Genomic DNA, 23,745 nt, shown 5'->3' with positions numbered 1-23,745 from the left:
GTTTTTGTCCGTCATCATCTTGGTTTTTGGTTGTCTCCATCTTGGTTTTTGGCCGTCACCATCTTGGTTTTTGGTTGTCACCATCTTGGTTTTTGGCCGTCACCATCTTGGTTTTTGGTTGTCTCCATCTTGGTTTTTGTCCGTCATCATCTTGGTTTTTGTCCGTCATCATCTTGGTTTTTGTCCGTCTCCATCTTGGTTTTTAGTTGTCACCATCTTGGTTTTTAGCCGTCATCATCTTGGTTTTTGTCCGTCTCCATCTTGGTTTTTAGTTGTCACCATCTTGGTTTTTAGCCGTCATCATCTTGGTTTTTGTCCGTCATCATCTTGGTTTTTGTCCGTCATCATCTTGGTTTTTGGCCGTCTCCAAAATGAAGTGTTTGAAGACTTAATGTCAGACCCGTTTAAGGAAAAGCACAGAACAGGAGAAACACCTGCACACTGACAGAAGATGTAGAAAGAATGAAAACAGTGAATGTGTGAATGTTTTTCACGTCCTCATCTGTACAGATCTTTCGGTTGTGATAGTCAGTTCTCTGAAGATCACATATAAACTCCCACTCCTCCTGCGTAACAGCCTCGACCTTAATTGATCTCTAATTTTAGCGCTTTCAGCATCTCTCGTTATACTTGCAGCCTTCTTAACTGTCATAGCAACCAAGGTGACTGAGAGACAGCCGAGCTGGAGGAGGAGGAGGAGGAGGAGGAGGCTGAGCCGCCGCCATCAGAAAACATTTGGAACAAACATGAAACAATCATCCAGTTAATGTTTGCCAAAAACATCATCATCTCCTGTTCATCAATAATAACCCACTCTTCTTCTTCTGTTGTTTCAGTTACCCAGCAGTATGTGACTTCCTGATGAACAATAACCTGTTGTCTGTAATACGAGCACATGAAGCTCAGGATGCAGGGTGAGTGATTCTCTACAGATATATTCATATTAGAGCTGTCAAAGTTAACACCATGAATTTCTTTAGTGGCGTTAACACAACATGGGATTTTCAGTTTTAAAACTAGAGTGAAGATCCAGGTATCATAGTAAACTACTACTACTACTACTGCTACTACTATTCCTACTACTACTACTATTCTTACTACTACTACTACTATTCCTACTACTACTACTATTCCTACTACTACTACTGCTACTACTACTACTATTCCTACTACTACTATTCCTACTACTACTACTACTACTATTCCTACTACTACTACTATTCCTACTACTACTACTGCTACTACTACTACTATTCCTACTACTACTACTACTACTACTACTATTATTCCTACTACTACTACTACTACTACTGCTACTACTACTACTGCTACTATTCCTACTACTGCTACTACTACTACTATTCATACTACTACTACTACTATTCCTACTACTACTACTACTATTCCTACTACTACTATTCCTACTACTACTACTACTACTACTACTACTACTACTATTCTTACTACTACTACTACTACTACTGCTACTATTCCTACTACTACTACTACTACTATTCCTACTACTACTATTCCTACTACTACTACTACTATTCTTACTACTACTACTAATACTCTTACTACTACTACTATTCCTACTACTACTACTACTATTCTTACTACTACTACTACTATTCTTACTACTACTACTACTATTCCTACTACTACTACTACTATTCCTACTACTACTATTCCTACTACTACTACTACTACTATTCTTACTACTACTACTACTACTCTTACTACTACTACTATTCCTACTACTATTACTATTCTTACTACTACTACTACTATTCTTACTACTACTACTACTATTCCTACTACTACTACTACTATTCCTACTACTACTACTATTCTTACTACTACTACTACTATTCCTACTACTACTACTATTCTTACTACTACTACTACTATTCCTACTACTACTACAACTATTCCTACTACTACTACTATTCTTACTACTACTATTCTTACTACTACTACTACTACTGCTACTATTCCTACTACTACTATTCCTACTACTACTATTCTTACTACTACTACTACTACTGCTACTATTCCTACTATTCCTACTACTACTATTCCTACTACTACTACTACTACTACTACTACTATTCTTACTACTACTACTACTATTCCTACTACTACTACTACTACTATTACTACTACTACTACTACTATTCTTACTACTACTACTACTACTATTCTTACTACTACTACTACTATTCCTACTACTACTACTACTATTCTTACTACTACTACTACTATTCCTACTACTACTACTACTATTCCTACTACTACTACTATTCTTACTACTACTACTACTATTCTTACTACTACTACTACTACTACTGCTACTATTCCTACTACTACTATTCCTACTACTACTACTATTCTTACTACTACTACTACTACTGCTACTATTCCTACTACTACTACTACTATTCCTACTACTACTATTCCTACTACTACTACTACTATTCCTACTACTACTACTACTACTATTCTTACTACTACTACTACTACTACTACTACTGCTACTATTCCTACTACTACTACTATTACTATTCCTACTACTACTATTCCTACTACTACTACTGCTACTATTCCTACTACTACTACTGCTACTGCTACTATTCCTACTACTACTACTACTCCTACTACTACTACTGCTACTATTCCTACTACTACTACTATTTATATTTTATCTTATATTGTATCTTAACTTATATTGTATCTTAACTTATATTGTATCTTATCTTGTATCTTTACCGTATCTTGTCCTTACATCCTGTGTGAGACGTCCACGTGTGTCTTTGTGTCCGTCAGGTATCGAATGTACAGGAAAAGTCAGACGACAGGCTTCCCTTCTTTAATCACCATCTTCTCTGCTCCCAACTACCTGGATGTGTACAATAACAAAGGTAGGAGTAACCATGGCAACCGGCTGGAAACCTTGGCGTCCTGGCAACAGGAGACAGGAAGTGCATCAGGCAGCAGAAGATGTTAATGTGTGTGTGTGTTTGGTGTTTTGTCCTCAGCGGCGGTGCTGAAATATGAGAATAATGTGATGAACATCCGTCAGTTTAACTGCTCCCCCCACCCCTACTGGCTGCCCAACTTCATGGACGTCTTCACCTGGTCGCTGCCCTTCGTCGGGGAGAAAGGTGAGACTCCTCTCAGGCGTGTCACCTGCAGGGTAACAGCTGGAGCTGGACCATACGCTACCTACTGATTCAGTACTGTCTCCAGAATCTGAGTTATTCTGATCTTCAGTGAAGTCAGTCAGGAAGAGAGTCGGACAATATCGGATAGGCGTTTCAGAGACGGAGAGAACGGGTTGCTAATAGTTCAGCCTTCTGCTAACAGCAGCTAACAACACAGCAAGAGGACATTTAGATGTGAAGCTTTATCACACTACTGGCGTTAGCCTCCAGTCTTTCCTCTGGTTAGCCTCCAGCTAACCCTGGGACCTCATCATGACCTCATCATGACCTCATCAGTAACCGGCTCTATTGGAGCCCTGCTGGTTCTGATTAAAACACGCAGCAGCTCCGATAAATAACTAAATGAAATCAGTTCATCATCCCGTTCCTTTGTGTAGAAACAGTTCAGTATCAGCTGTGTGCTCCAGCTCCGTCAGCCCAGCGGTTTAGTTTCCTCCTGCAGCCTTAAAGACACCAGAGGAGCTCCAGAGAAAGTCTAAATCTATCTGATGACACAGATGTGAGTTATGCATCATGTGACATAGCTGCAGTATCAGAGGAGGGACGTCATGAGGAGTTCTCAGCTCCTACATGATCAGGTTCTCTGTTTCCTGCTGCAGGTCTGAGGCTCCTATAGTTACTGAACTACGACATGTACATTAATAAACATAGATGTAGAGTTAGTCTGTTTGATCTCTAGTCCCTGCAAACAGAGCAGAACTCCGTATATTCACACCAGAGCAGCGGTGAAGCGCGGCCTGCGACCAGCTGCCGTGCAACGTCTATGAAAAGTTGCGGCGGCCGCTCCGGAGCTCAGCGAGCTGTGGACGTTTGATCTGCACCAATCAGTAAACACATCCTGTGACTCCTGTGACATGTTGACCTGTGTTACAGAGAATGTCTTCCCACATGAAACGCACCAACACGCCTCCCACCCGCACAAAAAGTTAATTATTGCGGCGAGCAGCACTTCACCGCTGCCCGGTGTGAGTCTGGAGTACGTCTGTTAAATTACAAAATAAAAAGTAAAAATTAATGAATAGCAGTAAAAATGAATAATTCAAATAAATAATGAATCAGCAGTAACTTTACACACGAGACAGACAATTATTTGGTAACTGTTTTATAAATCAATTTAATCGTTTCAGTCATTTTTTAAAAGCAAATATACCAAATCTTCTCTGGTTCCATTTCAGATTCTCAAATGTGAATATTTTCTGTTTTTCTTCATCATTTGTGACAATAAATGTAATATCTTTATGTTTTAGACAGTTGGTTGGAGGAGAGGAGCCCAGTGATGAAACAGATCAAGAGAGCAATGATGAGTTGCAGCTCTTCTCTGAACTCTGTGTGTCTGTCTGGTAACAGGACTGATGTTGTGTTTTCAGTCACTGAGATGCTGGTGAACGTGTTGAACATCTGCTCTGACGACGAGCTGATGTCAGAAGGAGACGACACATGTGAGGGTAAGAGGAAGTAACACATCATCATCACCACCACGCCTCACATGGTTCTATAGCTTCATGAAGTGTTACTCACCAGGTTGAGTTCAGTTCCAGTTCTCGTTGTAGAGACGACCTGCAGAGACGGTTAGTCTGTCTTGGTGTTCCTGGTCATGTGGTTGTTCAGGTGTGAGTTATGAAAGCAGACTTCAGGGTTCCTTTTCACCACGCTCAGCTTTGTTCTGAAGAAGTAGCTCACAACTCTCAAAAGACCGGATTGTCCTTGAACACACCATCAAGGAGAGTTTAAAAATGGTGGCAGCTTAAAGCTGCGTCGCCGCGTTATGATGAAGTCATAAACACTATATCTAGTTTAACATCGTCTCCTCAAACAGCTGCTCTCCAGAGTCCTCATCAAACTAACACGACGACATTTGTTGGGACTATTTTCAGCAGCGGATTAATCCACATTTGGTGCTCTCGTACCGGGGTTCTCAACCTGGGGGTCGGGACCCCTCAAGGGGTCACAAGAGAAAAAGGTTGTGAACCAATCAGAGATCGTATATAAGAAGTGGACGTAGTCACCGTGATGTCACCGTTTGGTTTGTGGCGTTTTGAAGCCTCCAGTTGGTTTGTTGTTCGTCTCCGTCCTGGTGAAGTGAAAACACAGCTAGTGATGAGACCATAAACTCTGTTAACAATGTTTACTGAGGTCAGACATGGAGAGAGAAGTAGAAGCTCAGGAAGAGGAACTGAAACCCTGAAGGAAGTTGAAGTGTGATGTGAGCTCACTCTGCTGGGTTCTGATCCAGGAACACTCAGTAACCCGCCCCCCCCCCCCCTTCCCCCCCCCACATCGGCATTAAATCAAGAGCACACATCGTTCCATCAGGCTCCATGTAGTCCAGATGTTCTCTCTAAGGTTCTAAGACCAAATGAAACACTCTGAGCTGAACAGAGTTTCAGTTATCAGCTTCAGTTATCAGCTTCAGTTATCAGCTTCAGGTATCAGCTTCAGTTATCAGCTTCAGGTATCAGCTTCAGTTATCAGCTTCAGTTATCAGCTTCAGGTATCAGCTTCAGTTATCAGCTTCAGGTATCAGCTTCAGTTATCAGCTTCAGGTATCAGCTTCAGGTATCAGCTTCAGTTATCAGCTTCAGGTATCAGCTTCAGGTATCAGCTTCAGTTATCAGCTTCAGGTATCAGCTTCAGTTATCAGCTTCAGTTATCAGCTTCAGGTATCAGCTTCAGTTATCAGCTTCAGTTATCAGCTTCAGGTATCAGCTTCAGGTATCAGCTTCAGTTATCAGCTTCAGGTATCAGCTTCAGGTATCAGCTTCAGGTATCAGCTTCAGGTATCAGCTTCAGGTATCAGCTTCAGTTATCAGCTTCAGTTATCAGCTTCAGGTATCAGCTTCAGTTATCAGCTTCAGGTATCAGCTTCAGTTATCAGCTTCAGTTATCAGCTTCAGGTATCAGCTTCAGTTATCAGCTTCAGGTATCAGCTTCAGTTATCAGCTTCAGGTATCAGCTTCAGTTATCAGCTTCAGGTATCAGCTTCAGGTATCAGCTTCAGTTATCAGCTTCAGGTATCAGCGGAGCTCGGTGGACTAAAGTAAAGTTCATAAACACATTAGTGCTTCTCTTTGTTTTTGTCCTTCAGGTGGAACTCCGGCCGTCAGAAAGGAGGTGATCAGAAATAAGATCCGTGCGATTGGGAAGATGGCTCGAGTCTTCTCTGTGCTCAGGTTTGTTTCTACCTCTCTGGTTGTGTTGATGAAAGACTGAAGGAGGTGATGGTGAGGAGGTAATGAGGTTTGAACCGTCACACCGCTGCAGTCTGCCGCTCTGCCTCGTCTTGCTCCACTTTAGTGGAAGGCTAATGACTCCTTCCTTCATTTACATGTGTCCTCTTTTACTCCTCTGGAAGTGTGTCAGAGGAACGAGTCCTGTTCTGATGAACGCTCCTCTTCACAACCTATTTTAGGAGCTTTATCTGAAGTTAGTTATTATTAGTGAATTCATTAATAATCTCTGATCAGCCGCTCATCGTAAAATACCACAGTTTAGAAATACTCTGTTGCAGGTAAAATTACCAATACCACAGTTTAGAAGTAAAAGTTCTGCATTCAGAATCATTGAATTATCATAAAAAATCTCAAAGTAAAAGTCCTCATTCTGCAGAATAATCTATATAATATTATAATATATATTATAATATTATAATACTATAATATAATATAATAGTATTATAATATATAGTATAATATTATAATATATTATAGTATTATAATATTATATTATATATTATAATACTATAATGTATTATAGTATTATAATATATAGTGTAATATTATAATATATAATATAATATTATAGTATTATAATTATTGATGCATTAATGTGTTCATCACTTTAATGGCTTATATACTGCTGCTAGTTTAATCTATAATAATACATGATCATTTATTAGTGAATGATATTTAGTTTTAATAATCTGAATGTGTAAAGTAACTAAAGCGTTCAGATAAATGTAGAGCAGTAAAAAGAACAATATGACCTCTGAGATGTAGAGGAGGAGAAGCAGGAAGTAACAGGAAATAGAAATACTCCAGTAAAGTTGAGTGACAGCCTCCTCATTAGCATAATGACCTCATTAGCATAATAACCTCATTTGCATAATGAGGCAGAAATGTGTTAATAAATGTAAAAAGAAAAGAATACAGATATAAATAAGAGGTGAAATGCAAAGAGAAAATCATCCATAAATACATAAATAAATGCATAAATACATTCATTTAAAATAAATATGAAATAAATAAAAAAGAAATGTAAAAAGAAATATATATATTTTAAAATCAACAAAAATAAATGCATAAATAAATATATAAATAAAAAGGAAAATAAACAGAAGATAAAATAAATAAAAAGGATAAATAAATAAGAAGCAAATTAAAACAGAAATATCAATTTGTCACATTTGATCAATTAATTAATGCCTACATTTATTTAAATATACGTTTTGCTACATTTAATGACATTTATTTATTTATTTATCAAGTCATTCATTTATTTTTGTATTTATTTGTAACTTGTGTCCGGGTCCGTCCTCCATACCTGAGCAGACTGTCCTATAAATCAGAGTATACTGTATGTTATATAATGTTATATAAGATCCTCTAGATCGTATACTTGATTATATAAAATCATCAACTCATAATAAAACCAGATTAATATCATTAGACGAGGAGAGATGGTTAAATACTTGATGGTTTATTAATATAAAAATGTCCCGATCGGCTTCATCAACGTCTAAAATAAAGTTCACTTTCAATCCTGTTGATGTTAAAGCCATTGATCATTGATTGATTGATCGTTGATTGATCGTTGATTGATCGTTGATTGATTGATTGATTGATTGATTGATTGATTGTTGTGTTGACAGGGAGGAGAACGAGAGTGTGTTACAGCTGAAGGGCTTGACCCCGACAGGAACGCTGCCGGTGGGCGTTCTGTCCGGAGGACGGCGAACTCTGCAGAGCGGTGAGTGAGCGTCCCATCAGAACGCTAACATGGAGTCCATCTAACACTAACTAACCCGGTTCACACCGAGGGCTCCACCGAGGGCTCCACCGAGGGCTCCACCGAGGGCTCCACCGAGGGCTCCACCGGGTCCGACCAGAGCTGAGTGTGTCTGAAAGGGTTAACCGGCGTTGAGCGACCCGGCATCGCCACCAGGGTCGATGTCCGTGTGAACGTTGGTAGCATGCTAGCTGTGTAACATAGAGTGCATATTGTGGTTCATGTTAACTCAATAGATGTAACATGAATTACATGAATTACATGAATTACATTCATCAATCACTTCTTCATCTGCTAATCACACAGGAAGTTAGCATAACATGCTAAGCTAGGCTAACCAGGTCCTGACTCCAGCTCTGTTCATCATCTCATCTCATCTTATCTCATCTCATCTCATCTCATCTCATCTCATCTCATCTCATCTCATCTCATCTCATCTCATCTCATCTCATCTCATCTCATCTCATCTCATCTCATCTCATCTCATCTCATCTCATCTCATCTCATCTCATCTTATCTCATCTTATCTCATCTTATCTCATCTTATCTCATCTTATCTCATCTCATCTCATCTCATCTCATCTCATCTCATCTCGACTCTTTGTTTCACAATCTCTCCTGATTTTCTCTTTTTAGGGCGGCGTGGTGTAAAAACACTCCAACAAACCCTCAGCAGCATTATTACTATTATTGTTCTGATTATTATGATTAGTATTGTTGTATATAGTTGTGCCTCTGACCCCGCAGTGGAGGGATGGATGGATGGATGGAGGTATAGAGGGATAGAGGGAGGGATGTAGGGATGTTGTGATGACTGCCTCCATGTTAACAGACTGACTGATTGCAGTGATCATGTGACTGACTGAAGGGATGGATGGAGGGATAGAGGGATGGATGAAGGGGAGTAGGGATGTTGTGATGACTGCCTCCATGTTAACAGACTGACTGATTGCAGTGATCATGTGACTGACTGGATGATCTCTAACGTTCCTCTCTCTCCATGTGTTTTGGGGCATGGCTCTCCTCTCACGCTTACACAGCCACCGTAGAGGCAGAAGAGGCCCGAGGTATGCTACCCTCTATATATCTATCTATCTATCTATCTATCTGTTTATCTATTTATTTATGTATCTGTCTGTCTATCTGTCTATTTGTGTATTTGTGTGTCTATGTGTCTGTCATGTCTTTATCTATCTGATGAGATGATTCTTGATGCTTTAAAATGTCTAAAGTCTTTTTATTACTGATTTCACCAGTTTAATCCTGTTTGTTGTTCTAATGAAGGGAAATGTGGTTATTAGCGTTATTTGGGTTTAGCCAGGAAGTTAATGTTGTGTATGCAAGAAGTCAAGTCAGTTTGATTTGTATAGCCCAAAATCACAAATTACAAACTAGAGAGAGAGAGAGAGAGAGGCACACCACAGTGCTTGTGGCACATAAACAACAGAGAGTCAGTGGCTTAAAATTAATATTATTCTTTAATATTATTATTTTAAATTCTACGTTGAGACTGAGACCGACCCGCCAGCCGAATAATAAAATAAATAACTGGCTAACTCACTGAAAGTTAGCGCAAAAAGATGGGTTTAGAGTTTAGATTTAAAGACCTCCAGAGAATCAGACTGTCTGATGTCTATAGGGGGGTTATTCCAGAGGAAGAGACAGACAGGAGGTTTACAGTTTAGATTCCACAGAATCAGACTGTCTGATGTCTATAGGGAGGTTATTCCAGAAGAAGGAACAGACAGGAGGTTTACAGTTTAGATTCCACAGAATCAGACTGTCTGATGTCTATAGGGAGGTTATTCCAGAGGAAGAGACAGACAGGAGGTTTAGATTTAAAGACCTCCAGAGAATCAGACTGTCTGATGTCTATAGGGAGGTTATTCCAGAGGAAGAGACAGACAGGAGGTTTAGATTTAAAGACCTCCAGAGAATCAGACTGTCTGATGTCTATAGGGAGGTTATTCCAGAGGAAGAGACAGACAGGAGGTTTAGATTTAAAGACCTCCAGAGAATCAGACTGTCTGATGTCTATAGGGAGGTTATTCCAGAGGAAGAGACAGACAGGAGGTTTAGATTTAAAGACCTCCAGAGAATCAGACTGTCTGATGTCTATAGGGAGGTTATTCCAGAAGAAGGAACAGACAGGAGGTTTACAGTTTAGATTCCACAGAATCAGACTGCAGCTGCTAATTATTGACTGTTGTAAATAATTATCAGCTGCAGCTTCATATTCATAACAATAATAATACTATTAACAGTGAAATGTCCCTTTAATAACAACCTGTTTCTTTGTCTTCATGCTGTCCTTGTCCTGTTTATGAAGTAAGTTTATTCAGCTGGTCCAACCAGTGCTCCCAGTATCATGTACCAGTAATAACGACTACGTTCACATGCACACTAATATCACACTGATATGATAACTGTGTTTCTATAAACACATTATGTTCATTTTGAAGTATGTCGTTAGTAAAGCTGGATGAAACGCCAACATGTTCTGAAGTCTTAATGTTAATGCTGTAACGAGCTCAGTGAGTATTTAGTGCACGTGAACGTGGTCTCTGTGAATCTGATTGTGTGTATTGGGGGTGTTGGGGTGTGGGTGTGTGGTTGTTTGTGGGTGTTTTGTGTCTCTGATCTCACACTGGTTCTTACTCCTCGCAGCCATTCAAGGCTTCAACCCGCAGCACAAGATCCAGAGCTTTGAGGAGGCTCGAGGTCTGGACCGCATCAACGAGAGGATGCCCCCCCGCCGCGACAGCAAGCAGCAGGAGGCGTCCCCCTCCCTCAACAACCTGCCGGCCAGCCCCGGACCTCCGGACAAGAACGGCACCAACGCACAGGCCTAAACCCCCCCCCTCCCGCTACTTCCTCTTATCTCCCCTTCTTCTTCCTCCCTCCTTCCTCCTCTCCTTCCTCCTCTCCTTGCTTCCTTCCCTTCCCCTCTTCTCTCCTTTAAGAGCAGGAGAAGAGGCGGTTCAGTCCGAGCGACTCTCACCACGCTTAATTTATTTTATCATCTATTAAATATCATCCTAGTTTAAGACTGAACGGGATCAGACGTTGACTCGCTGGAGGCAATCATCACCGGCGCCGTCCCGCCGCCGCGGATCCGCTCTACGATCCCTCGTTGTTTTTACGGGACGACGCCTTTCTTTCTAACGGCGTTTTATTTTGGCGAGGGAGGAAGTGCCGCTGCGTTTGCGCCCACCAACGATAGAATCAGATCGCTAACATCCTTTCTTATGCCAACGATAGTGTGACTGAGCTCTGAGCAGCGAGTATTGACATTTATATTATATATGTATATTTTAATTGTTCCCTCTTTTCAATGTGATGTTTTCTTTTGTTTTTTACAACACATAGATTAGGATTAATAATCCAGGGCGGGGGGGGCTTTATTACAACCCGGGTCTGTAACTCAAGGTCCTCTTACTGTCTTTCTCTGGGGGAGGACGATGCTGAGTCGTCTCAGCAGAACCCGTCAGTAACAGGACGGGTTGAAAGCTCCAGACTCAGTCAGTAAAGAGACCAGAACTTCACATCTAATCATGTTAAACAACCTGATTCCATCAGTCCTGAAGACGTTGAGCTCCACAGAGAGACGCTGAGACCAGAGCTGAGGATTTAGAACAAACCTGCAGGTTAGACCAACGGACTGAAAGAGAAAGAAACAGTTTCACAACAACGACCTGCTAGCTGCACATCATCCCTTACGCTGTTATGTTTCCGTTAGCTCGGCTCACGATGCGTTCACTGTCCTTCACTCAAACATTTCAGTTTGACCTCCAGACATCAGCGGGTCCCGACTTTAATACGAACCAAACTCTGCTGTCTCAGGACACATTTTAGAGAACTGAAGTGGTGAAAGACGTCAAGCTGCCTTCAGATGGAACCGCTGTTTACAACCTGGGAAGACATCTTGGTTTTTGGTCGTCTCCATCTTGGTTTCGGTCCGTCTCCATCTTGGTTTCAGTCCGTCTCCATCTTGATTTCAGTTCGTCTCCATCTTGGTTTCAGTCCGTCTCCATCTTGGTTTCAGTTCGTCTACATCTTGGTTTCAGTCCGTCTCCATCTTGATTTCAGTTCGTCTCCATCTTGGTTTCAGTCCGTCTCCATCTTGGTTTCAGTTCGTCTCCATCTTGGTTTCAGTCCGTCTCCATCTTGGTTTCAGTCCGTCTCCATCTTGATTTCAGTTCGTCTCCATCTTGGTTTCAGTCCGTCTCCATCTTGGTTTCAGTTCGTCTCCATCTTGGTTTCAGTCCGTCTCCATCTTGGTTTCAGTTCGTCTCCATCTTGGTTTCAGTTCGTCTCCATCTTGGTTTCAGTCCGTCTCCATCTTGGTTTCAGTTCGTCTCCATCTTGGTTTCAGTTCGTCTCCATCTTGGTTTCAGTCCGTCTCCATCTTGGTTTCAGTTCGTCTCCATCTTGGTTTCAGTCCGTCTCCATCTTGGTTTCAGTTCGTCTCCATCTTGGTTTCAGTCCGTCTCCATCTTGGTTTCAGGCCGTCTCCATCTTGGTTGCAGTCCGTCTCCATCTTGGTTTCTGACCGTCTCCATCTTGGTTTCAGGCCGTCTCCATCTTGGTTTCTGGTTGTCTCCATCTTGGTTTCTGGCCTTCGGTTCTGGACTCTTCTTGTGAACACGGTAAACACGACCACATCTGAAGGCAGCATCGTCTCCTGCGTTATTTCTCGGGCTAGCCGTTAGGAACCGTTGGAGTCCGACCAGAAGGCTTCTTCTTCTTCCTGTGTAGACGCTCTCGTTAGGTTGTTAAACCAAAATGCATGAATTAAACTGAAAGGTTTACCGACTGGAAGCCGTTGGATGAATCTCCTGCAGGTTTAGATACCGTGGATAAATAAAGAGAATAATGTTGAACAGAAGCAGAAGCAGGAGACCCGGGTGTGAATAAAGGGGGTCTGGTCTAGAGGAGAGGAGGGAGGACTGGAGGTTTAATGGCTTTAATGGTTGTTTTCTTTCTGTTTCGGGGAGCTGGGTGGGTATAACAGTACGAGGCCTCGTTCTGACTTGTGTTCGGGTCTCATCATATCTCACCGAATGTACAGAACCAGAATCAGATCCAGATTTCTTTACAGCTCAATCTGAGAAGCAGAACTTTCTTTGTGAGTCCATGTATTGCGAGGCCTCTGATTTCTGTAGATGTTTCACTCCATTCAATAAAAAAGAGAAAAGTGCTCGCTGCCTGTGTTTGTCTGTTGAATGCTGCTCTCAAGGACGCCGGCTCTCCTTCGCCTCGCCGCGCCGCGCGGCTGCCAATCAGAGGCCGGCGTGGGAGGTGTTGCTTTGTGCGGCTCCATCCAGCGAGGCAGACGAGTGGCATTGAAACATCGCCAGCTCCTCTCTTTTATGTGTAGGCCCATATGTTCCTTAGCAACACGGCCCTCCACATTATTACCTGCTCGGCTCTCCACATGAAGCAGCGGGAAGGTTAACGATGATGATGGAGACGCAGCCGGCCGGCCGGGGGCGTTACGACACGACGCCGGCGATGGCGCCGCTGAACAATCTGTCACGACCGACCGCAGGTGTGAAACTCTGTAGTAACAAACCACGACAACAAATCACACACACGAGGCGTTCAAGTGCTGCGTTACAACGACGACACAACACATGATGCTGCGTTCACGTCCCTCCGGATTATTGGCTCCTTATACATAAGAAATATTATAATAATTATAATCTCTATCTCTCTAGCTCTATCTCTCTATATTAAAAAATATCTATATAAAAATAACTATCAATATTAAATAAATATCTATCTATATTAAAAATATATCTAACTATATTAAAAAAATTATATATAAAAAAATATCTATTAAATATCAACAGTATCTATATTAAAAAATATATTAAAAAACATCTATATTAAATTATCTATATAAATATATATATATAAAAATGTAAAAAAATCTATAAAAAATAACTAAAATAAATATCTATTTGTATCAAAAAATATATTAAAAATATATCTGACTATATTTAAAAAATATCTACAAAAAATATCTATATTAAATAAATATCAACAGTATATATATTAAAAAAGATATTAAAAAATATAAAATTATATTAAAAAATATCTATATTTGAACAAAAAAATATTAAAAAAGATCTACATTCAAAAAATATCTATAAAAAAATCTATCTATATTAAATAAATATCTATATAAAAATAATGTAAAAAATCTTTATATAAAAAATTATATATATAATCATGTTCACTACGGAGGAATACATTTGATGATGTCACCAGGGTGTGTGATGATGTCACCAGGGTGTGAAGGGTTAAAGGAACACAAGACTCCGTCTGTAGTTCTCAGATTTATTGGACTTCTTTACATCGTACAACAGAAACGCTGCGGACCGCGAGGACCGCGAGGACCGGACGGCGTGGAGGCGTCGACCAGAAGAAAGCATGAAGAAAGTTGAAGACGGCGAGCGTGACGCCGCTCCGCCGCCGTGTGGATTAGTACCGACTGCTCCTTTAAGATGAAGGTATGTGTTTGGTGGCGAGTTAAAGCGAAGAATAAAAAACATCTGTACAGAAAAAACTCAAATATTAAAACATAAAACAGTTCAACAGTCAAAAATTACAATCTTCAAATAAATAAAAAGATCCACGTAATAAATAGAGATTACAATCTGTTACATTTTAATACAGGACGAGAACTCCTCACGGTAACCAAGCTCAGACGCCGGAGGACGGAGACCAGACCGTTAACGGGTTAATCACTTAACTGGTTTACTGGTAACCTGGTCTACTGGTGTCATGAAGCTGGTTAGAGACTGGAATAGTTCTTCATTAAGAACGTGGAATGATTAATCTGATGAGATGAGATGAAGATACCTGAATCAGGAGGTTAGATAACGCTACAAATATACGCTAAATTTTGCCGCCATTTTCCAAGGGGTCCCTTGACCTCTGACCTCCAGATGTGTGAATGTGAGAGGCTTTTTGTCCGAAAACTTTCCGATAAAAAGTCAAAAAATTGTCCAAAAAAAGGTCTGGAAAGAAAGCCCGTTTTCTGATTATCACTGCAGCAAAAAGTGATTTTCAGCTCCGTTAAATATAAACGGTTAAATCTGGTTTAGAAGCTGCAGAAACATTTAGATAAAATCTGTATTTAAGGTTGAATTCACTAAAAACATTCTTAGTGACTCAATGTGACGAGATCGGCTTCCCTAACAACCCGAACCTCGTCACGGCAGTAATTATTCTGGTATTATTAAAAAGGTCTCTTTATTCTAAACGCTGTCAGCTGATCGTGTCATGTGATCGTGTCAGGTGATCGTGTTTCCAGCGATCTGATTGGTCGTCGTAGTTTGAACCAACGATGACGCAGCTTCACGAGTTTGATCTCCGTCCCCGACGCCAACCTTTAGAGCTCAACCAGACTACATGATGATGATGATGATGATGAAGAGTGGACACATGATGAGGATGAAGAGCAAGCGGTGGTGGTTATAAGTGCAGCACAGGTAATCTATATGTGAGTGAGTGGGGGGGGGTTAGTCAGAGTAAAGGGTTAATCAGGGCCAGCCTTCAGCCTTCAGTACACTCTGATCACAGCGACGGGACGGGATTGGTCGGTTTGATGATGTGTGTGGATATTTCCTCCTCCTCTTCCTCGTCCCGTCAGAGCAGGAGGGTCGTCAAGTATTGGAGAGGAATGAGGTCACTTCCTGTTAGAAAAGCGAGGCTCTCTTCTTCAGCTCGTTTCGTCTCCACAGAGAGAGGCGGTCGAACTCGGCCATCGGCATCCCGAAGAGCTGCAGGAACTGCTCCGTGGACAGATGTCTCTGAGAGGACACAGTCAAATAAAACTTTATTCAGAGTAGACGACGAGAGACAGTCAAATAAAACTTTATTCAGAGGAGACGAGGAGAGACAGTCAAATAAAACTTTATTCATCAAACGTCAAAGAATCGTCCTGAAAGTTCAATTCGGACTAAAACGAGAATTCTTATTGGTGGTGTGAGTTTGTGACAGAGTGAGACGTCGCTGTTTTACCTCAACTCTCTGACACAAAGTAGAAATTGTAGTTTTCTGACAGTTGAGGTTTATTTTTAATATATTTATATTTATTTATTTATATAATATATATATTTCTTATTTATTTATATAATATATTTTTTTAATTTATTTTTATATAATATATAAACATATTTATCTATTTTTTTATTTATTTATACATGTTTTTATTATAATTATTTATTGATATACATATTTTTTATGTATTTGTTTATATTTATTTATATATACTGTATATATTTATATTATGTATATATATTTGTTATATTTATTTATTTAATTTTATTAATGTATATTTTTTTATTATTATATTTATTTATTTATATTATATTTATTTATTTGTATTATATTATATTTATTATTATATTTATTTATTTTTATTATATTATTTGTATTATTATATTTATTTATTTTATTTATATATATTTATATATTTTTATTATATGTATTTATTAATATTATATTTATTGTTATTATATTATTTATTTTTATTATATTATATTATATTTATTATTATTATATTTATTTTTATTTTTTATATATATTTATTTATTTATATTATATTTATTGTTCTTATATTTATTCATTTTTATTTATATATTTCTATATATATATTTGTATTATTAATTTCAGTATTTATTGATGCAGACTAATAAAACAGACTCACCTCCAGTCGAGTGCGGTCGACTCCCGGCGGCAGCTTGCAGCGCCCTCTGTGGGTCACAATCAGCGCTTCATAGGGAAGAATCTGAACAACACATCATCATCATCATCATCATCATCATGTCCTCATATATCATTAAAAATAACAGGAAGAATTATTATGTATTCTAGTACAGTATTCTATGTATTATGATGTATTGTAGTGTAGTGTTATGTGTATAATGATGTAATGTAGTAGTATTGTGATGATGTATTGTAGTAGTATTGTGATGATGTAATGCAGCGTTGTAACGGCTGTAACCGACCTTCTGCTCCAGGATGCTCGGCAGAGAGTTCCCTCGGTCCATCCTCTCCCTGCGACCGTCTCCGTTCTGCACAAACAGTATTCATATTATCATATTATAATATTATAGATTCATTATTGATGACTTTATGGAAGGTTTTATATATATATAGTTAATATCTACCAACAGACTTTAATTTATATATAGAGTTAATATCTAGCAACAGACTTTAATTTATATATAGATTTAATATCTAGCAACAGACTTTAATTTATATATAGATTTAATATCTACCAACAGACTTTAATTTATATATAAAGTTAATATCTACCAACAGACTTTAATTTATATATAGAGTTAATATCTAGCAACAGACTTTAATTTATATATAGAGTTAATATCTAGCAACAGACTTTAATTTATATATAGATTTAATATCTACCAACAGACTTTAATTTATATATAAAGTTAATATCTACCAACAGACTTTAATTTATATATAGAGTTAATATCTACCAACAGACTTTAATTTATATATAGAGTTAATATCTACCAACAGACTTTAATTTATATATAGAGTTAATATCTAGCAACAGACTTTAATTTATATATAGAGTTAATATCTAGCAACAGACTTTAATTTATATATAGATTTAATATCTACCAACAGACTTTAATTTATATATAAAGTTAATATCTACCAACAGACTTTAATTTATATATAGAGTTAATATCTACCAACAGACTTTAATTTATATATAGAGTTAATATCTACCAACAGACTTTAATTTATATATAGAGTTAATATCTAGCAACAGACTTTAATTTATATATAGAGTTAATATCTAGCAACAGACTTTAATTTATATATAGATTTAATATCTACCAACAGACTTTAATTTATATATAAAGTTAATATCTACCAACAGACTTTAATTTATATATAGAGTTAATATCTACCAACAGACTTTAATTTATATATAGAGTTAATATCTACCAACACAGCGATGATGTAACGATGATGTCATATAAACAGGAGACGGGCTCACCTGAGCTGCTGCAGAGACGAGACGACGGGACGAGGACAGGAAGACAACAGGAGACCAGAGAGATAACAGAGAGCAGATTAATAATGTGACTGTGAACTAAAGTTTAGTGTTTTTTATCTCTACTGATGAATGGAGAAATGAATCTCCATCAACTGTTGAACAGAGTTCCAGATGTTCCATCAGACGGAGCTGAGACGCTTCACATCTGATTATTAAACATTAAACATTATATTCATTAATACTCAGTTCTCCAACCAGATGTTCTGTATTTATACTGTAGGAGACATTACGGCTAGTAGACAGAAGCAGTAAAGCAGGACCAGGTGATGTTTGACTCGTACCTGGTTGTTCTTTATCTGCGTCGGTAGAGAACTCAGCTGACTGCATCTGGAAACACAAAGTTCAGAATGAATCACTTCAACATCACACTCATATTAGATATATTTTATAACTTCAGACATTTTAGATGATGAACATCCGTCTGTCTAACATGTCCAGAACCAGAAGAGAGGATTCATTGACCTGTTGGGAGGAAACCAACATCACACTCATAGTTAGTCTACCGCTGGTTAAACCACCGAGAGCCTCCGGTCACATCATCACTACGTTACCCAGAATGCACTCTGTCACTTACTCTGGTCAGGCCTGGTCCGGAGTGGGACGGAGACTTTGATGCACCTGCAGACAAACCTGCAGACAAACCTGCAGAGAGACAACCAGAGAGACAACCAACCAGAGAGACAATCAACCAGAGAGACAAACAACCAGAGAGACAATCAACCAGAGAGACAAACAACCAGAGAGACAAACAACCAGAGAGACAATCAACCAGAGAGACAAACAGAGAAACAACCAACCAGAGAGACAATCAACCAGAGAGACAAACAACCAGAGAGACAATCAACCAGAGAGACAAACAGAGAGACAACCAACCAGAGAGACAATCAACCAGAGAGACAAACAACCAGAGAGACAAACAACCAGAGAGACAATCAACCAGAGAGACAAACAGAGAGACAATCAACCAGAGAGACAAACAGAGAAACAACCAACCAGAGAGACAATCAACCAGAGAGACAAACAACCAGAGAGACAATCAACCAGAGAGACAAACAGAGAGACAACCAACCAGAGAGACAATCAACCAGAGAGACAAACAACCAGAGAGACAATCAACCAGAGAGACAAACAACCAGAGAGACAAACAACCAGAGAGACAATCAACCAGAGAGACAAACAGAGAGACAACCAACCAGAGAGACAAACAACCAGAGAGACAAACAGAGAGACAACCAACCAACCAGAGAGACAAACAACCAGAGAGACAATCAACCAGAGAGACAAACAACCAGAGAGACAATCAACCAGAGAGACAAACAACCAGAGAGACAAACAACCAGAGAGACAATCAACCAGAGAGACAAACAGAGAAACAACCAACCAGAGAGACAATCAACCAGAGAGACAAACAACCAGAGAGACAATCAACCAGAGAGACAAACAGAGAGACAACCAACCAGAGAGACAATCAACCAGAGAGACAAACAACCAGAGAGACAAACAACCAGAGAGACAATCAACCAGAGAGACAAACAGAGAGACAATCAACCAGAGAGACAAACAGAGAAACAACCAACCAGAGAGACAATCAACCAGAGAGACAAACAACCAGAGAGACAATCAACCAGAGAGACAAACAGAGAGACAACCAACCAGAGAGACAATCAACCAGAGAGACAAACAACCAGAGAGACAATCAACCAGAGAGACAAACAACCAGAGAGACAAACAACCAGAGAGACAATCAACCAGAGAGACAAACAGAGAGACAACCAACCAGAGAGACAAACAACCAGAGAGACAAACAGAGAGACAACCAACCAACCAGAGAGACAAACAACCAGAGAGACAATCAACCAGAGAGACAAACAACCAGAGAGACAATCAACCAGAGAGACAAACAGAGAGACAACCAACCAGAGAGACAATCAACCAGAGAGACAAACAACCAGAGAGACAATCAACCAGAGAGACAAACAGAGAGACAACCAACCAGAGAGACAATCAACCAGAGAGACAAACAACCAGAGAGACAAACAGAGAGACAACCAACCAGAGAGACAAACAACCAGAGAGACAATCAACCAGAGAGACAATCAACCAGAGACACAAACAACCAAAGAGACAATCAACCAGAGAGACAAACAACCAGAGAGACAAACAGAGAGACAACCAACCAGAGAGACAAACAACCAGAGAGACAATCAACCAGAGAGACAATCAACCAGAGACACAAACAACCAAAGAGACAATCAACCAGAGAGACAAACAGAGAGACAACCAACCAGAGAGACAATCAACCAGAGAGACAAACAACCAGAGAGACAAACAGAGAGACAACCAACCAGAGAGACAACCAACCAGAGACACAAACAGAGAGACAAACAACCAGAGAGACAATCAACCAGAGAGACAATCAACCAGAGAGACAAACAGAGAGACAATCAACCAGAGAGACAACCAACCAGAGACACAAACAGAGAGACAAACAACCAGAGAGACAATCAACCAGAGAGACAATCAACCAGAGAGACAAACAACCAGAGAGACAACCAACCAGAGACACAAACAGAGAGACAAACAACCAGAGAGACAATCAACCAGAGAGACAATCAACCAGAGAGACAACCAACCAGAGACACAAACAGAGAGACAAACAACCAGAGAGACAATCAACCAGAGAGACAATCAACCAGAGAGACAAACAACCAGAGAGACGATGTTGACATCAGATAATAGACCTCTTTATAAATCTGGTCTTACTGGTCTTGGTCTTACTGGTCTTACTGGTCTTACTGGTCTTGGTCTCACTGGTCTTACTGGTCTTACTGGTCTTGGTCTTACTGATCTTGGTCTTACTGGTCTTACTGGTCTTGGTCTTACTGGTCTTACTGGTCTTACTGGTCTTGGTCTTACTGGTCTTGGTCTTACTGGTCTTACTGGTCTTACTGGTGTGCATGTGTGTTCTGTCGGGCAGTGACTGCGTCTTCCTCCTGAATTGAACTCCCTTCTCTTTCTCCTCCTTCAGGATCAGACGACCCAGATTGGACTTGATCTGGATCCACCACAAACACAGAAACCATCAGTCAGTACTCCTGGTTAGTAGTACTCCTAGTACTCCTAGTACTCATAGTACTCCTAGTACTCTGTAGTACTCTGTAGTACTCTCAGTGTTACTCACTAACCTTCTCCAGCTCCTGCTCCTGCAGCGTCTCGGCGTCCCCCGTCAGGTCTTCAAACTCGTCTTCCTCCTGCAGCTCCTTCTTCTTCCTCCACTCGATCTCTACCAGAGGTCATCCTGAAGGTTAGCGCACGCTACACACACCTTACCTCAGTGTGTGTGTGTGTGTGTGTGTGTGTGTGTGTGTGCGTGTTACCCATGGCAGCCAGCGAGGGGGGGCAGGGCCAGTACTCCGTCTCGATCTTGGATGGCAGGTTGGGATCTGGAGGCTGAGCTGCTGGGAACTTCGCTGACTGGATGACTCCTTCCACATGTTTGTTAACATCTGCAGAGACAGACGGAGGGACATCAGGAGGACGGAGGGACATCAGGAGGACGGAGGACAGAGACAGCACAGTGATGAAGGTGAAGAAGAGGAGCTCACCTTGTTTGTAGATGGGAGGTTTCCTGTAGATGTTGGCTCCGTTATCTGAAAACACAGTTAAGACTCAGTACGGAAGTCCAACGCTACAAAAACATAAACCTTTAATTCAATTTAACTTCAGTCCCCAGAACTATTTGGTTCCACTAACGCCTACTGTGACTCCCTTTTGGGGACAGGTCCCCACACTGTTGGGGTTCAGACTTGGTTTCAGGTTAGGGTCCCCATGAAGGAATGAATGTACGTAAATCAGGACCCTTCAATGACATAAACCATGTTTTGTGTGTGTGTGTGTGTGTGTGTGTGTGTGTGTGTGTGTGTGTGTGTGTGTTGGTTTTGGTATACTCTTGAGGACCAACTATTGACAAACAACCTTTTTTGTGAGGACACTTCTGGTTGTGAGGACCTGTGTGTGTGTGTGTGTGTGTGTGTGTGTGTGTGTGTGTGTGTGTGTGTGTGAGTGTTACCTGGTCTGTGGAAGTGCTGCTGGCTGGCGCTGATCTTGCGTCCAGCCTGCAGTTGCAGCGTTGATCCTCCAGGAGAACCACCGTCTCCTTCACTCTCCGCTCGGCGGGGCTTCACCTGGATAAAATACAAACAGATAATTATGAGTCTGATTAACCCTTTAACACCCACCGTCCCACGTTAGCATGCTGAGAACCGAGAGAGTTGTTCATGGGGCGGTTCGCTAGCCTCAGTTAAACGTAACAAAACGGGTAAATAAATATGAACAAATCGCCGCTTGCTGACGACAACATGGCCGACAGCTGAACCACATGCTGGACCAGAGAGGCTGCAGCCGTCTGAACAGAGACGCTTCCTGTTCTCACACTAGAGGCATTGAAGGTCACATTTTAACTCTGTGACGAACACAAAGAAGTGATTGAAACTCCAGAACTGGACCAGAATATGAAGACATCAGTTGTTTTTTCAGAAGGTCTGGGTCATAACCGGCTGCTGACTCATGGAAGACTCTGAGCGGGTCAGCGAGGGTTCGTCTACTGTATGAAACACTATTAACCACCACAGTGTGAACTGACCACTGAGTCCAATGTTATGTATTCAACCTCTAGTCTACGGTACGGTTCTCACCGGACCAACGCCGCTAAAGAGAAGTCAGGGTGAAATGATGTAAATCTGACTAAACCTTCTCATTAGTTGTTGTTTTGGTCATCATCAGATGAAGGCCATGAGATGTGAGTATAATAATATAATTATAATATATAATAACTACTCTTACCTCAGGAGACATGGTGGGAGACGTGGCCGGAGGAGACAGAGATCGCTGCAGATCACAGAAACACAACGAGGACACGTTAACACCGACATCATCCAACAGAACGACAGAACAGAACGACAGAACAACAGAACAACAGAACGACACAACGACAGAACAACAGAACAACAGAACAACAGAACAGAACGACAGAACAGAACGACAGAACAGAACGACAGAACAGAACAACAGAACAGAACAACAGAACAACAGAACAAAAGAACAGAACGACAGAACGACAGAACGACAGAACAACAGAACAACAGAACATCATCCAACAGAACAACAGAACAACAACAGAACAACAACAGAACAACAACAGAACAACAGAACAAAACAACAGAACAACACAACAACAGAACAACAGAACAACAACAGAACAACAGAACAGAACAACAGAACAACAACAGAACAACAGAACATCATCCAACAGAACAACAGAACAACAACAGAACAACAGAACAGAACAACAGAACAACAGAACATCATCCAACAGAACAACAGAACAACAGAACAACAGAACAGAAC

The 23,745-nt window shown here is 40.3% G+C and overlaps 2 protein-coding genes across 11 annotated transcripts in view; one reads left to right on the top strand and one right to left on the bottom strand.

The window, feature by feature from the left end:
• The window catches only part of ppp3ccb (protein phosphatase 3, catalytic subunit, gamma isozyme, b), a 29,792-nt gene extending 17,789 nt beyond the window's left edge, over nucleotides 1-12,003 (top strand). The window contains exons 7-14 of one of the 3 annotated variants that reach the window (XM_037752645.1): nucleotides 837-914; nucleotides 2,827-2,921; nucleotides 3,039-3,164; nucleotides 4,592-4,669; nucleotides 6,310-6,394; nucleotides 8,092-8,189; nucleotides 9,269-9,295; nucleotides 10,896-12,003. In XM_037752645.1, the coding sequence (XP_037608573.1) occupies nucleotides 837-914; nucleotides 2,827-2,921; nucleotides 3,039-3,164; nucleotides 4,592-4,669; nucleotides 6,310-6,394; nucleotides 8,092-8,189; nucleotides 9,269-9,295; nucleotides 10,896-11,080 (772 nt within the window). In that variant the 3' untranslated portion in view covers nucleotides 11,081-12,003. The remainder of the gene's footprint in view (nucleotides 1-836; nucleotides 915-2,826; nucleotides 2,922-3,038; nucleotides 3,165-4,591; nucleotides 4,670-6,309; nucleotides 6,395-8,091; nucleotides 8,190-9,268; nucleotides 9,296-10,895) is intronic. The other 2 variants (XM_037752646.1, XM_037752647.1) reach the window with 2 other exon arrangements.
• Nucleotides 12,004-14,559: 2,556 nt separating this feature from the next.
• The window catches only part of dmtn (dematin actin binding protein), a 20,232-nt gene continuing 11,046 nt past the window's right edge, over nucleotides 14,560-23,745 (bottom strand). For 2 of the 8 annotated variants that reach the window (XM_037752651.1, XM_037752659.1), the window contains 12 exons: nucleotides 23,182-23,226; nucleotides 22,409-22,523; nucleotides 21,945-21,989; nucleotides 21,717-21,845; nucleotides 21,525-21,622; nucleotides 21,280-21,394; nucleotides 18,914-18,981; nucleotides 18,621-18,666; nucleotides 18,280-18,287; nucleotides 17,252-17,317; nucleotides 16,951-17,031; nucleotides 14,560-16,051 (listed from right to left, as the gene is read on the bottom strand). In XM_037752651.1, the coding sequence (XP_037608579.1) occupies nucleotides 15,938-16,051; nucleotides 16,951-17,031; nucleotides 17,252-17,317; nucleotides 18,280-18,287; nucleotides 18,621-18,666; nucleotides 18,914-18,981; nucleotides 21,280-21,394; nucleotides 21,525-21,622; nucleotides 21,717-21,845; nucleotides 21,945-21,989; nucleotides 22,409-22,523; nucleotides 23,182-23,226 (930 nt within the window). In that variant the 3' untranslated portion in view covers nucleotides 14,560-15,937. The remainder of the gene's footprint in view (nucleotides 16,052-16,950; nucleotides 17,032-17,251; nucleotides 17,318-18,279; nucleotides 18,288-18,620; nucleotides 18,667-18,913; nucleotides 18,982-21,279; nucleotides 21,395-21,524; nucleotides 21,623-21,716; nucleotides 21,846-21,944; nucleotides 21,990-22,408; nucleotides 22,524-23,181; nucleotides 23,227-23,745) is intronic. The other 6 variants (XM_037752653.1, XM_037752658.1, XM_037752655.1 and 3 more) reach the window with 6 other exon arrangements.

Source organism: Sebastes umbrosus, chromosome 19 (genome assembly GCF_015220745.1).
Source record: "Sebastes umbrosus isolate fSebUmb1 chromosome 19, fSebUmb1.pri, whole genome shotgun sequence".
NCBI lineage: Eukaryota > Metazoa > Chordata > Actinopteri > Perciformes > Sebastidae > Sebastes > Sebastes umbrosus.
Note: the sequence above shows the minus strand (reverse complement) of the source record. Positions and strands in the feature narration are given on the sequence as shown.